General features: G+C 44.4%; 1 protein-coding gene across 2 annotated transcripts in view; it reads left to right on the forward strand.

Annotated features, from left to right (window-relative positions):
- Positions 1-8,542: 8,542 nt before the first annotated feature.
- Positions 8,543-14,155, forward strand: part of SUDS3 (SIN3A corepressor complex component SDS3) — a 229,333-nt gene continuing 223,720 nt past the window's right edge. The window contains exon 1 of one of the 2 annotated variants that reach the window (XM_085633334.1): positions 8,543-8,748. In XM_085633334.1, the coding sequence (XP_085489460.1) occupies positions 8,622-8,748 (127 nt within the window). In that variant the 5' untranslated portion in view covers positions 8,543-8,621. The remainder of the gene's footprint in view (positions 8,749-14,155) is intronic. The other variant, XM_085633335.1, reaches the window with a different exon arrangement.

The raw sequence follows: 14,155 nt of genomic DNA on the forward strand, positions 1-14,155 counted from the left end.
TGCAAACCCTCCGCAGGTTGCAAGAAGGGGCTGGGAATTCATGTGGAAATCTTTGATGCATTTTAAAATATCATGTGTCAGCAGCAGTGGTGGCCACTGGATACACTCGAAGATCACTTGACATATGGGTATGAAGGAACTTGTTTGGATATTTAAAAACTTTATGTGACTAATACTAGTCAGAACTGATATGGCTTAAAGATACTAAAATGCTTGTGGATTCTCTCCCAAAGAATATTTGGAAATTTGATGGCCAATGCTGAATCTGCTGGCCTGACCTGAATATAATTTCCCAACCATTTTATTGAGGAAGTGGGGCATTTGCAGTAATGTTGCTCTAAGAACTATATGGCAAAGTAGATGTGTCTGATAGCACTGATAAAACCTGAAGGACTTCATAAGCTATTTTTCATGTAATACCCAGATTACAGCTGAAATAATGTTGGTAAAATATATGCTATACAAGCTAGTTCCCAACAGTACCCTAGAGTAACCATTATTTTGGTCATTGCTCGTTTGAAAGCCTCGTCACCCACTTGCTCTCTTATACTTAGATTTGTTTAACTTCTTTTGTACTCTGTGATATACAACTAAGTGTAAATTCCTCAAATTATGGGGTTGGCATCAGTGGAGTAGTTTATATTACTGGTAAAACTCAACATAAAATTGTTTTAATTGGTGCACGGTTTAAGGGGTTTGGAGATACTCAACCCTCTTGTGACTGGCTGTGACATTATAATCATGCACTAATCAATACTGCACAGCCACCCAGAGCGTCGCTTTAATTTATCACCAAACTTAGTTTTTGCTATATATATGTTATGGGGCATTTAAAATGCTTATGTAACTGGCTGCGATGTCATAGCCACGTGCTACGTATTTTGGGCCGTTTTTTGCTTTATATCACTATATTACATTATTGTGGCCCTAAAATGCCTTTTTAATAATTGTATACAACTTGTATTGTGGGCAGTGCGACTTTTCGACAATTAAGAGGTTGTTTAAACTGGATCACTGTCTAAGTGGTTGGGAGGTACTCAACTTTCTTGCGACTAGTGCTAGAACCATGTGTTAAACCATACTGCGCTGACACCAAGAATGTCACTATAAATTATTGTTAAACTTAGTCTTTGCGATAATATGTTAGGGGGCATTTAAAACTTTCAGGTAATTGGCAGCGATGTCACAGCCACGTGCCACATATTTTGTCACTATTTTTGTATATAAATATCTGACACTGTTGTGGCCACCAAAAATGCATTCTTTTAATAGATTTGCGTGTATTTTACATCAATGCTCTTGGTTGCCTATTGGGTGGCTATGACCTACCGTATGTTGATGCTTTTCAGTTATTTGCGGTTTTAACCCCATGACAAGCCTCACCTTTCCTGGGTTAATTAATTAAATGTGTTATTAATGACAAGTAATTATCGAAAATCTCTGGAAACCCTGCCATGGTTTTCCGGTGGCGGGTTCATTACATCATGCATCTTATACAACAAGAATGTGCATGAATTGATGTCGATATGGGCTTTGCTCTCAGTCTTATAGTCTCCCCCTCTGGACATTTTCTTTGTCAATAGGTGCTATTGTGGAACATAATTGGCACCATTCATTTACGCAGCGGAACATGTTGTTGGAAGAGTAGAGGTTTTTTCATTGATAAACATTAAGGAGAATTGAACATTATAACTGACTACGTAATGTAGTCTGGTCTGCATAAATAAATATGCATAGACAGAGCATTCTTTCCAATCATATTCTCTTCTGGGTTCATCGTCATGTTGGTAAGTGTTTTACATGACCAGGTGTGAATAGTACGTGGACTAAAGAAAACCACCTACGTGGAGAATGAGGCAGGACAGTGAGAAACTCTGTGTGGAGAATTGCATGCTGATATTGAATACGGTATGCACATAGGCCCGGTGGACCACTTAGGGATTTATGATCATTGATACTTAGCTTGGTGATTTGTCATCCATTCTGTTCACAATGCCTAGTAAGTCCTCTTTGAGATACAAAAGGAGGAATTGGCAGCGGCAGGTGCTGACAAATGGGAATCAGGCAAAAGAGAGTTATGATGAAGCCAACCATTGTTAAGAAATTGGCGGGCCTAAGCCCCCCTATATATAACCAGATATCACGCAAGTGGCGTTGTCTTAGGCGAAACATAAAAACTGTCCATAATGGCCCAAAGGAAGTCAGTCAGCCTACGTCCAGTTTGGTGAGTACCTCCTACATGCCAATTGACCTGATTCAGGAAGGTTCCTGATTTTTTAAGCCAAAAATGGCTTTATTTTACCATACATGGTAACATTTTAGAAGAGGAAAATTAAAAAATAATATTCAGGAGAAAGTATTTCCCTCACTGATTTCTAATGAAGCAGTTACACTTTTTTTTAAATCGGGAGCCTCCCGCTTGAAACGGGACTATTGGCATGTATTTTTTAGCTGTCTCCTGTCTGGAATTGGCTCGGCTTCAATGGTAGTGTTAAATTGTAGAAATACATTCTCCTGAATATTTTTTTTGAAATCTCCCACTTTCCTCTTCTAAAATGACTGTTGGCATGTATGATACCTCACCGTGTTCTTTTTCCATTTAAAGCACCACACATGTCTCAGACCCGATTCAGGCGAGAGACTCCCGATTTTTAAAGGCAACATTTGCTTTAATTTAGCTGTCTTCTGCCTACAACGATCTCTTCTTGAATATATCTCAGTAGGGAAAAATACATTCCCAACCCCCTCGATTATTTTTTCAAAATCTCCCACTTTTCAGTTGTAAAATGTTGGCTGGTATGAAGCACTGATCTGAGAATACAACATTTTCCAGCTATCGCGACAAGAATTTTAGATTCTATTAAGGACACGGAGGCGAGGATTATGCATTCTCAATTTCTTTACTGACTCAACAGCAGCCAATGAAAAATAAACTACACTTATTAAAAAACATCATTTCCCATGAGGCTTTGAACCACGCCTCCTCAAACAGCCAATAGCACCATATCAAAGTGAACAAAATAGGGAGGCACTATCTTGGCTTCCTCTTTCTTTGCAATACCAGTCTATAATGTCCGAACGAAGAAAAAGTTCCAACTCTCATCGGAGAGGCAAACAGCAGAGTCCAAATTCTCAACGGAGAATATAATCCACGAATCCTGGGAGCAACCGCCATCCTTCAACAACGAGGTGGTCCATCTCCATCCGAATCAGCAACTTAGTTCTGTTTAGAATCGTTTCCTGAAATAGAAGCAAGTTTGAAAATAGGGAACCCCCAAGGGTTGATATCTCAGGGTGGGTAATAACAGTTTATGAATATAGAACAATATATAACATGGCAGTTGATCTTAACTGTCCCAACGGGTGGGATAATCCTTGCCTCCGTGTCCTTAATAGAATCTAAAATTCTTGTATTATATGCAAGAGTACATTCCTCATAAACCTTTAAACACTGTAAAACACATATTTTATTATTGTGCGGGAAAGCAGGATACACAACTGAACGTGACATTGTTTTTGTCCATCTAGTGATGATGAAAGATACACCCTGTGGAGAAAACATTGTACCTGCTAGGTCTAGAGCACGCACATCAGAAACTCTGCGACAGGAGATTAAACATAACAGCATGGTAAGCTTGGCCAATAGCTGTTTCAAGGAAAGGTCTTTATTATCCGGCCAAGACTCCAGTAAGGATAGGACCTTAGAGAAATCCCATAACACTGAATACCTGGGACGAGGAGGATTAGCCACCCTAATACCTTTGAGAAACTTACACACAAGGGGATGCATCACCTGCAGTTGAAGGCACCAACCCACCCATCGCTACCAGGAAGCTGAATATCGTTTCCGGGTGGATGGAGCCCAAGCTTGTTGTATAAAATCGTCAGCTGCTGATGAAAGGCTGTCAATGCTCTCGTGTCTCCTGAGGCGCGTCAATACCATGAGAGACAGTTGGTTCTGCAGGACCAGCGGATGGGGAGCCCCCACTGGGTCCTGGAGAAGTGTCGGGAATATCGGAAGAAGAAAAGGAAGATCCACAGACAACTCCAATAGTGTGAGAAACCTGGACTGAGTCTTCCACAATGGTGTCACCAACACTATCGAAACCGCCTGATGACGGACCAGGGCCGCCACTCTCGGGATCAGAGCAAAAGGAGGGAATGCATAATTCCTCTTGGACCCCCAATGCTGGAGGAACGCATCCATTCCCATCGCCATCGGGTCCGGTCTCCAGCTGAAGAAAAGTGGGAGATGGGCATTGAGACGAGAAGCAAAGAGGTCTATCTTGCAAGGACCTCGCATATTCATGATCTCAGTAACAGAGAAGGATGAAGCCTCCAGTCACTGTAATCCCTCAGGAATCTGGAGTTCCAATCCGCCACCTGATTGAGCTTGACCGGCAGATAGTCCGCTATGACATAGATCTTGTGATTCAGGCAGAAATGCCAGAATTCCTTCATAATGTTGGCCAACATACGTGACCTCGTTCCTCCTAGGCGATTGATGTATCTCACCGCCGACACATTGTCCATCCGAAGGAGGATGCAACAATTGCTCTTCAGAGGAGATATTGATTTTATCGCAAATGACCCTGCCAATAACTCGAGGAAGTTGATGTGCAATTTCAACTCGTCGGCTGACCAACGTCCGCCTGTGGTGAAATCTCCACAACGAGCGCCCCAACCCCAACCCCAACGACTGGCGTCGGACTCTATAATGACATCTGGAGAGGCACCAAAAATCGCCCTTCCATTCCAGGCCGCCATATGCTCCAGCCACCAAAGAAGCTCCTCTCGAGCGTCTGGAGAGAAAAGAATCAGGTGATCGTAATGAAACCTTTTCTGTATGTTATAAATCTTGAGGTGTTGAAGGGCTCGATAGTGAAGAGGCCCTGAAAAGATGGCTTGGATGGAGGAGGCCAGGAGACCTACGATCCTTGCCAATACCCTCAACGATATCATCTGTTTGGACAGAGTGTTCCTTATTTTTCGTTTGATAGATCTGATCTTGGTCAGTGGAAGAAGAAGTTGCGTGGAAACTGAATCTATTTGGAAGCCCAGAAAGTCTATCTGCTGGCTCGGAATTATCATTGACTTTTTGATGTTTATGACGAAGGCCAGGTCCTGTAAAAGGGACATCGTCCACTCCAAATGAGTGAGGAGAAGGGTTTGATCCTGAGCCAAGTTCAGCATGTCGTCGAGGTAGACAATCATTCGGACTCCCATTTCCCGAAGCCGAGTGACTACTGGTTTTAAGAGCTTGGTGAAGACCCACGGGGCTGACGACAGGCCGAAGGGTAGGGAGCGTTAACGGTACCATTGCCCTTTCCATTGGAATTGAAGGAATTTCTGATGAGAGGGGCAAATTGGGACCGTGAGATAGGCATCTTTCAGGTCCAAGCGGACCACCCAGTCCTGATCTAACAGGAGATCTCTCAGAAGATGGATGCCTTCCATCTTGAAATGCTGTATATCACAAAGGGGTTGAAGTCTCTGAGATTCAAGACTAGCCTCTGACCTCCTCCTTTCTTTTGCACCAGAAAGACGTTGCTGGAAAACCCTCCGGGAATGAAGGGCCTTACAGCAATAGCCTGTTTGGCCAAAAGATCTTGAAGTTCGGAGTCTATAAAATTCTGTTATTGAAGGGAAAAAAGGAGAGGCCGAGGAGGAGACCTCTGACACGGGGAATCTAGAAGCTCTATCTGGTAGCCCTGTATAGTGTGAAGGATCCACGCATCGGTAGTTAGACTTGTCCAACTTACAACAAAATGCAACAATCTGTCCCCTAGGGGAATCATCAGAAACAAAGGACTTACCAGAGGACTGGGAATCGAAGTTTTTGTATCCTCGGTTAACACCCCTGTTGAAACGGCCCCTGAAGCCTCGAGACCTGGATGGGTAGAAGCCCGCTTGGTCTGGTTCCTGGGTGTAACCTCTGCGCCTGGGAGCGAAGCATCTCTGAGGACTGCGATTGACGTAGCAGCCGGGCGAGCGTCCTCTGCCACGCCCGGCCCTAACAGAGACCTGATGGAAAACTCTCTTCAAGGAGGACTGCGATTTGTCTAGTGAGGCGAAGGTACTCACAAACTTGGCAATGTCCTTCACAAATATTTTGCCAAAAAGCTGGCCTTCCGCTAGAGGGCCCGGTTCAGACGACGCTAGCTCCACGAATTGCGGATCAATTCTAAGTAAGACAGACTTGCGCCGTTCGGATGCCAAGGCGCAATTAGCATTGCCAAGAAAACAGATCGCCCTTTGGGCCCACCAGGCCAGTACCTCGGGATGAATAGCGGCCCCTGTTTCTTGAGCCTGAAGGGCTAACTCGAGAATTTTAGCCAGAGGGCCAGCAATGTCCAACACTTTATCCTGGCATGCTCTGATGGCGTGATCGATCTCTTTTTTCGGATCATTTTTATACTTCTTCAAGAAGGTGGTCATTGAAGAGTCTATATCGGGGGTAACTGTCACCTTGTGCGCTAAATCAGGGCGTGGACACTCAGATTTGAGGCGGGCTCTCACCTTCTTGTCAAAACCCTTACGTAAGTTAGTTTGCAGATATTCCGCAACTGCAGGGGGAGGGGGACCCAGTCAGTTGAGCGCGGGTGGATGATGTCGGAAGGATCAAACATGAAGGGAGAGGGGTGGACAGGGGAAGATGAGTGTTTTCTCTTTTTTGTGCATTTACGAGGCCTAGACTCTTGGGAGGAGTCAGTGTCCATGTCGGTGTCGGTAGTGGTATCAGGAATCTGGATAGGAGGGGGAAGGGGAGTGGGGAGGGCCGGGGCGCCATCTTTAGCCTGCCCTTTTGACTTGGTGAGCTTAGAATAAGTGTGCCTATGGGGCCAGGGAAGGCCAGGAGGTTCAGAGGGAGGAGGGGACGCTGGGACGGTGGAAGGGCCAGAGGGTGTAGGGGTAGTAGGTACTAGAAGATCTAGATGCTGGGATATAGGTAATAAAGCAGAGGAGAGCCCCTTATCCAGCTTAGCATCCAAATTCTTATCTATAATGTCTTCCATTGACTCGTCATAATAGTATGCATCGTCCTCTTGACCCTTACACGCAGCTACCTCCTCTTGGTAGAACTCACAGTCTGCCATGTCTCCACTGAATCCCCAACAATTGAATCAAAATTCCCCAGAGGGAAGCACAAGTGCCAGCCCAGACTCTCTTTAAGATAGGGCGTCAGGTGGGAGCAATGCCGGGACAAAGGAGCAAGGGGACTCAAAATACTATAGGACTAATGGAGGGTGTTAACCCTCTCTGTGTGCGCAGAGCAGGGTTCCAAAAATTAAATTTCCAGCCAAGCTGGAGCTTAAGGGTTAATGCTCACGAGCGGTGAGATTTAAACGCTGCCTTAATTGCTGCAATCAGCCCGGTAATTGATCCACTGCCTGCTGCGTGGATCCCCGATTCAGCCTGGGGCAAGGCGTCTGTTCCGGCAATGAGGAAAAAGCTGCGCGCGCGTGCGTGCTCCCGAGACGCACGTTGGCTGCCCGGCCGTGCTCTGACGCGCGTCTTGCTGCCTGCGGGGGGGGGAGGGGGCTAATCCCCGTGCGAATGCTCAGGCGACCGCGGACAGAGCCAGCGGCGCTGGCGGCAGCAAGGATCAATAGGGGGAAGAAAAACCAGCCTAAAGCGCAACACGCGCTTGTCAGGGGATATTACTACAAGTGCAAACAAGTGAAAGCGCACACGATAAGCGGAGCGTGAACCCTATCAGGCAAAGCAAATAAATAGACGAGCAGCAGCGCGCAAGTTGAAAGCACTGAAAACATAATTAACATAAGTATCAATAGTGCATAACAATGTAAATGAGCATTAAGACAATCAATTAGCAAGGCAATACAATTATAGGAGAACCAAATAGAGAGGCACTTATCTTGACTTCGGAGCAGCAAATAAAGAGGAGGCCAAGATAGTGCCTCCCTATTTTGTTCACTTTGATATGTTGCTATTGGCTGTTTGAGGAGACGTGGTTCAAAGCCTCATGGGAAATGACATTTTTTAATAAGTGTAGTTTCTTTTTCATTGGCTTCTGTTGAGTCAGTAAAGAAATTGTGAAAGCATAATCAGAAGCCTCCGGTCCTGACATAGAATTGTGGATGGGCAGTTTAACACAGTTGTGGAAACGAGAAATGCATGCAAATAGTCCCACTTTAATAGGCGGAAGCATTTTGTATATTTTATGCAAGTGCTGGCTTAATTTTAGGTTGTGGGAAAGTTCTCATGATTACTAATTTGTTGAGCATTTCATTTAACTGATGGAAAGCACGCAATGCCTTTCATTTTAGAAGCAACAGGTTTCAAATAAGTATCAACTAAAATTATCCGATTAAAAGCAAAACTTTGCTGACTCCTTGCGGCAATGCCCATATGAAATCACTTTAAATTCAAACGTCATGTTCTAGCAACATGGCGTCCCTGCGTTCTGTTATTCTGTTTACATTTTACATTCTAGATCTGTAACAATAGACTGTGTGTTCTGTGGTTGAAACGCGACGCATCGGTAATGACCGCCATGTTGAACGTTTGACGTCGGGTACGCTCCTGCTACGTCACGAGATGGTCCCGCCTCTCTCACTGGTTAGAGACTGACACCCGGGAGTGGATTGTGCATCAGGATGAGCACGGCCAGTCTGCTGCCACCGGCGCCCCCTGCGCCGCCCGAGCCCGGTGAAGAGGAGGAGGAGTTAGAGAGCGCAGAAGAGGAGGAGGAGCGAAGCTTACGGGGTCGTGAAAGCGACGAAGGTGGGACCCAAAATGCTTTCCCCTGTATTCTTTTCCATGAAGGCTTCTGGAGGACAGCTGTGAGCACCTCTTCTGATCACAGACACCTAAGTCCTGAGAATATCCGACTCTCATCCAATTATAAGTAGCTCCCCTCATCACTTTTCATGGTGCATCTAATGCTTATCTCCTAATGATCCAATTGCAAACATCTTCCTGCAATGTTCCTTTATTACTTTCCTCATGGGACTAGTTTTAGTGATTTGTTTTTTGCCTTTTCGCGTGCTTCGGCTACCCGGTGATTGTTAACTTCCCCAGCGATCCTCTCCTTGTTACTTGGCCCAGTGAGCCTCTATATGACCCTCTTTGTCACCTTCACCACCGCACTGCCACCTGTCCTGGGACATATCTGCTTTTTTGTGGTCTCCTTCGCGCACCCATCCTCAGTTCGACGGTCGTCCTTTCCCACTGTCAACATGGTCATGCACCCCCCACCGACAGTTGCGACAATCACTCCCCTGTCTCATTGTGGCTTTCTCAAGGGACACCCTTCTCTTTGTCAACTATTGAAAACAACTACGATCATCCATCCTGGGTGACCGGTTCAATGACCGTGCCGCTCAAGCTTCGTCCAAGATCAGATTCACATTCTTCGTTGACTCCCCTAATCGACCCCGTTGTCACTGACCCAAAAACCCCAATCTTCAATGTCACCTGCGTCCTGAACTATGTATCTCCTTATGTCATCTGCCTCAGCGTCCGCCCTTTTTACCCCATGCCTCTTGTTAAGAGGACCTTAACCCTTCGGCGTTCACCAAGTCACCTACTCCTTGACACTCCTGGTTCTAAGGTTTATTGTGTACTTAATTAAAACCATAACAATCTAAAACATTTAAAAGGCATGTTATACAAAGAGCAGAAAAGTGGGTAGGTCCTTGCGATGCCCTGTAACGTAACTGACACATAGTACCTAAGAGTAAAGCTCACGGTCTGCGATCAACTTTGTTTTGCTTTTAGATAATTTAACTGTTTAAAGTCTATTATAAATAAACCAAAGTAAAAAATACATGAAAAACAGTAAATCATGATAGAGCTAACACAAACATACTTGTACTATCCCAAAAAAAGAAAAATGGTTTAAGATCCACTACAATTAGGTTGGATGCGTTGCAACTGTTAAAGCTCAACTTCAAAAAAGTGAGTCCATGTCCATAGTATGGAAAGTAGAAGTTATCAACCGGCAGTCATTTCTATGCTTTGTTGTGTTTTTTTTTTTTTAGGAGATCCTGCACTACTTACATTTTTTTGCAAATTCTTGCCAGTTCAAGGGGAGCCATGGTATTAAAAATCCAATTCATTGCATTGTTAAATATTTTTATGCCATGGATTAAAAAAAGTGGTTTTAATAGTGTTCGCCGGAAGTGGAGCAACGACGGACAACAGCAAAGTTAGTGTGTAAAAGTTTCAAATTTGTAGTTGCATAGTCTGCAATTAACGATCTTAGAGAGCAGTGGCCAGTTTGGATTGAAGTCTTTATTTTTGTAACGCCAACATCTTTACGCCCAAAATTTGGGTTAGACAGGCTTTCCTGATAGTGTAATTAAGGTAAGATTGTGCCTGGAGGCCAACATGGCACTCATTGTTGTATGAGACTGCCAGGGCCCTTGGCAGCGGTGTGGAATTGATGTTTTTCATGTCCGGGGTCTTCAAGAGAAGTTTTATCTGTGTTTTCAATATGCTTTTTACTGCAATGTACGTAAGTGATAAATTATTTAGAACAGTCAGATCTATTTGAAGAGTGGCTGCTGCCGCTGTTAAATAGGTGGACCCAGGGCCGTTTTTAATTTTGAATAGATTCTGCAAAATAAATTTCAAGGTGCAGGGCGTGGCCATTATGCATCTATAATAATATTTTAGAAAGGACCCCATGCTAGACCATTCAGTGCCCTCCAGGCCAAATTCATGTCTCACCAGAGATCCCCTGGTGTAATAAGGCAACTTAAACACTTTTGTAGACTTTTAGATGTAGTTTTGCCATAGTTTAAATGAGTTGGCCTGGAAAGGTCTCGCTGCTGTAGGTGATTGCGGATGGTAATACAGCCCTGAGCACTTTTTGAACTGGGGCTGAAGTGAGGCTTTCAAGGGCTGCGTGTAGTTGGCAGAGTGTGATGGTAATTAATGCAGCCTTATCCTTTAAGTGGCGCAGGTGTGTTTTAGGTGCGCAATTTGCCGAAGACCATGTGCCCAGATAATTACAGGATTTTGCTCCTTGGATTTTTAAGGGGCCCAGAGACCAATTTCTGTTTGTTAGCTTTTGTGTCCTTCCGAATGAGATCACCTTTTTGTTTTTGGAAGCATTTACTATCATCTTGTTTGCCGTGTTGTATATGTGAAGAGCGTTTAGTGCTCTCTGGATTCCTATTTTTGAGTTGTCAAGCAGAAGAATATCCTCCGCATACTGCAATATCATGATCTTAGTTTTGCCTATTTTTGGGGGAATTACATTGGCGTTACGTGCCCGAGACTGCTTTATATAGATTAAACAGCATTGGAGTGACAAAGGACCCTTGCTTTAGCCCTTGGTTAGTGTTGCTCTTCCTAGTTAACGCAGTGTCTGACCGCTTGAGCCTCACCCAAATTGATGAATATAGTGATATAATGGCATTAAGCAGGTTACTTGGTATGCCCCACACCTGGAGTTTGCTCCATAAAATACCCCTGGTCCACCAGGTTGAATGCTGACGAATAGTCCACAAAGCATACATGAAGAGCTGAAGATTTCTGGCTGTTTGCCTGGTGGACGAGGTAGGATAGAGTAATTATGTTATCCAGTGTGGAAGAGTTGGGTCTGAAGCCTGTTTGACAAAATGGGATTGTTGCGTTTGTTGTTGCCCATGTCTCAAGATCATTGTAGGAGGTACCCAGTACCTTGTGACCTTCGCGATTAGATGGAGAAGGTGAAAAATTGTACGAAGGGGAAAGTGATCAATCTAGTTTGTGGGATGTACTTTGAAGCACTCAAGGTGGTTCATAAGTTTTTCAGAGGCAAAACATAGTCAATAGTGCTAAATCCCCCTGAAAGTTTTTAAAAACTGTGTTGATGGTTCAAGGTTATTAGCTATGGTCTGTGTTGACTTAAGTCAGTGTTTGCTTAAAATTGTATTTAGTTGTGTGCTTACGGGATTTAGAGGGAGACAGTCAACTTTGGAAGATCCTAGGTGTCGCAGGTTGAAGTCACCACAGATTATTATTTCATGGTTTACATGATCGCAAAGAATTTGATCCAGATTGCCGCTCACCTGGCTGTCTTTTAGCTCGTGCTGAGCCAAAGCTGTTAAAGTAGACACTAATCAGGAGGATCTTGATTCGGGAGGCAGATGTCTTAAGTCTCTCCAGTCCGAGCGCTTGAAACATCTCATCTTGAGTTGGAATTGATGTTATTGTTAGTTTCATGTTCAGATTAAGGTAAACTGTCAAGCATACCGATGGCCTCCCAAAGATGTTTTTTTTTCTTTGCCACTTGGTGGACCCCTTGAAAGCCAGCATTTGTTAATGGAGTTAATGGCCACGTTTCTTGTAAACAAAGTACATCAGATGCCCTTATCAGTGATTTTGCGGTATTTAAGCTTAATAGTCCTGATAGCCCAGCTACATTCCATGACAGAAGAGTTATATGTTGTTGAGACTTTGGTGGGCACTTCTCGCTGCTAGGAATAAGCTGTTGCTTCTCTGGACAAGATATGTGGCATCCAGTTCCAGTCGGGTTAGTGTCCCCCTCCCCCCCCCCCCCCTCCCCATTTGTCCTGTTGAGATTTTCCTGATGGGGCCCCTTCTTGATGAATAGGTGCAAGCTATATGTATGGTTTCTGACAGTGAATGACGGAGCAAGTGCCCAGTCTGCCATAGTATGCTGTACAGGTGAGCTTCTGGGTTGGATAGTTTGAGTGTTTTTTTTAATTCTGCTGGATTTTTGGGCGCTGAGATTTTAATGAGTCCTATGCCCCAATCCTCAAGGATAGACATGCAATCTAATATTGCTTCTGCCAATGAGTTTGTTTTTAGTGTTAAGACTGTGGCTTCCCTCCTGTTACTGCACACCGGGATGGATTTGAACTCTATGCTCAAAATGTCCTCAGACGTTATTTTGAACTGGGTGGGAACAGCCTGAAACAGCCTTAGTAAGTTAGAGCGGTTCAGTACATCGTGACTCCCTTCCGAAAGATAATGTGGGATGAGAGCCATCTTAGTCGGTCGGTCCTCGCCTGAACATTTTTTCGTTGACCTTCGTTATGGGTATGGACAAGGGGGAGATGATCTTTGGTGGTTGGTTTGATGCTGTCAAGCCCCGGACGGTGTTCTCTGTGGATCAGCATTTTCTTTTACGGGTGAGTTGACTTCCTGCGGAACTCGTCGACGCCCAACCTAATGATTGCTGCGCCCTCTGTATTTGGATGATGGGTGATGAGGGTCGAGATAGAAGGATTTGGTCAGTTATGAGACTTAAGTTTTGCTTGGGTGGAGCGAGAGCTACTGTCACGGTGCCATGGAGTTGGGGTGCTGTTGTTTGCCCTGATTCAGGTTCTTTTGTCATGTATCTTCTGTTTCTGGGCAAGGTTTCTGTCTGCTCGTGCGTGGTTGGTGATTGCATCCCCTGTGGATATATTCCTGGCATAGTGGGTTGTATTGCTGTACTTTGTGCCATGATGCAGTTTGTGTTTGGCTTAGATAGATTGGGTGGTAAAGCCAGAGTTGCATGGAGAGGAAGAGCAGGCGATTGTGCAGGTTATAATATGTTCTTCATTTTTCCAACAGTGGGTATACGCTAGACAAGTTATTATCTACATTTTCTTGCTTGAGTGGAAGCTGATTTGGGAAACGTTCTTTCTCTGCTCTTCGTCTGGCCTTCTTTTGTCTTTTTTCTGCTCTTTTTGATAAGGCAACAGACCATTGGGTTTCTTCAGGTATTATTTTGCCATTGAGGTTGCCGAGCAAAGTTTTGTCCATCACTTTTGATAACGATTCTATAGACGATAGGGTGACTCCCCAATTGTAGTTTCCTGCTAGGGTTTGCGGGGAAGATTTTGTAAGAGCTATAATTGGTGACGTTTTACCCAACTGGTGGTTTCCTTGTCAGCTGCCTCCGGTATGCAGGTCACTCTTTGCTCGGCTTGTCCAGTTTCTGTGTCTGTTGTTTTTTGGTCTGACCTGCTAAGGGTACTTCTTCAGGCTGATGTTATATCGATTATCATTAGGTTCAGGACATCTGGCAAGGTACACAGTTTCTCTGCAATCTGATGACAGGAACATGATACGCAAGGGATTTCTTTGCCTCCAACGTTTTTAATCTCTTTTCCAGGGAACTGACTTTTTCCTCTATTTTTAAGATCGAGGTGGCCAGAGCTTGGATTAAGTCATGTTGCAATTCCAG

This window comes from Triturus cristatus, chromosome 11, assembly GCF_964204655.1.
Source record: "Triturus cristatus chromosome 11, aTriCri1.1, whole genome shotgun sequence".
Taxonomy (NCBI): Eukaryota; Metazoa; Chordata; class Amphibia; order Caudata; family Salamandridae; genus Triturus; species Triturus cristatus.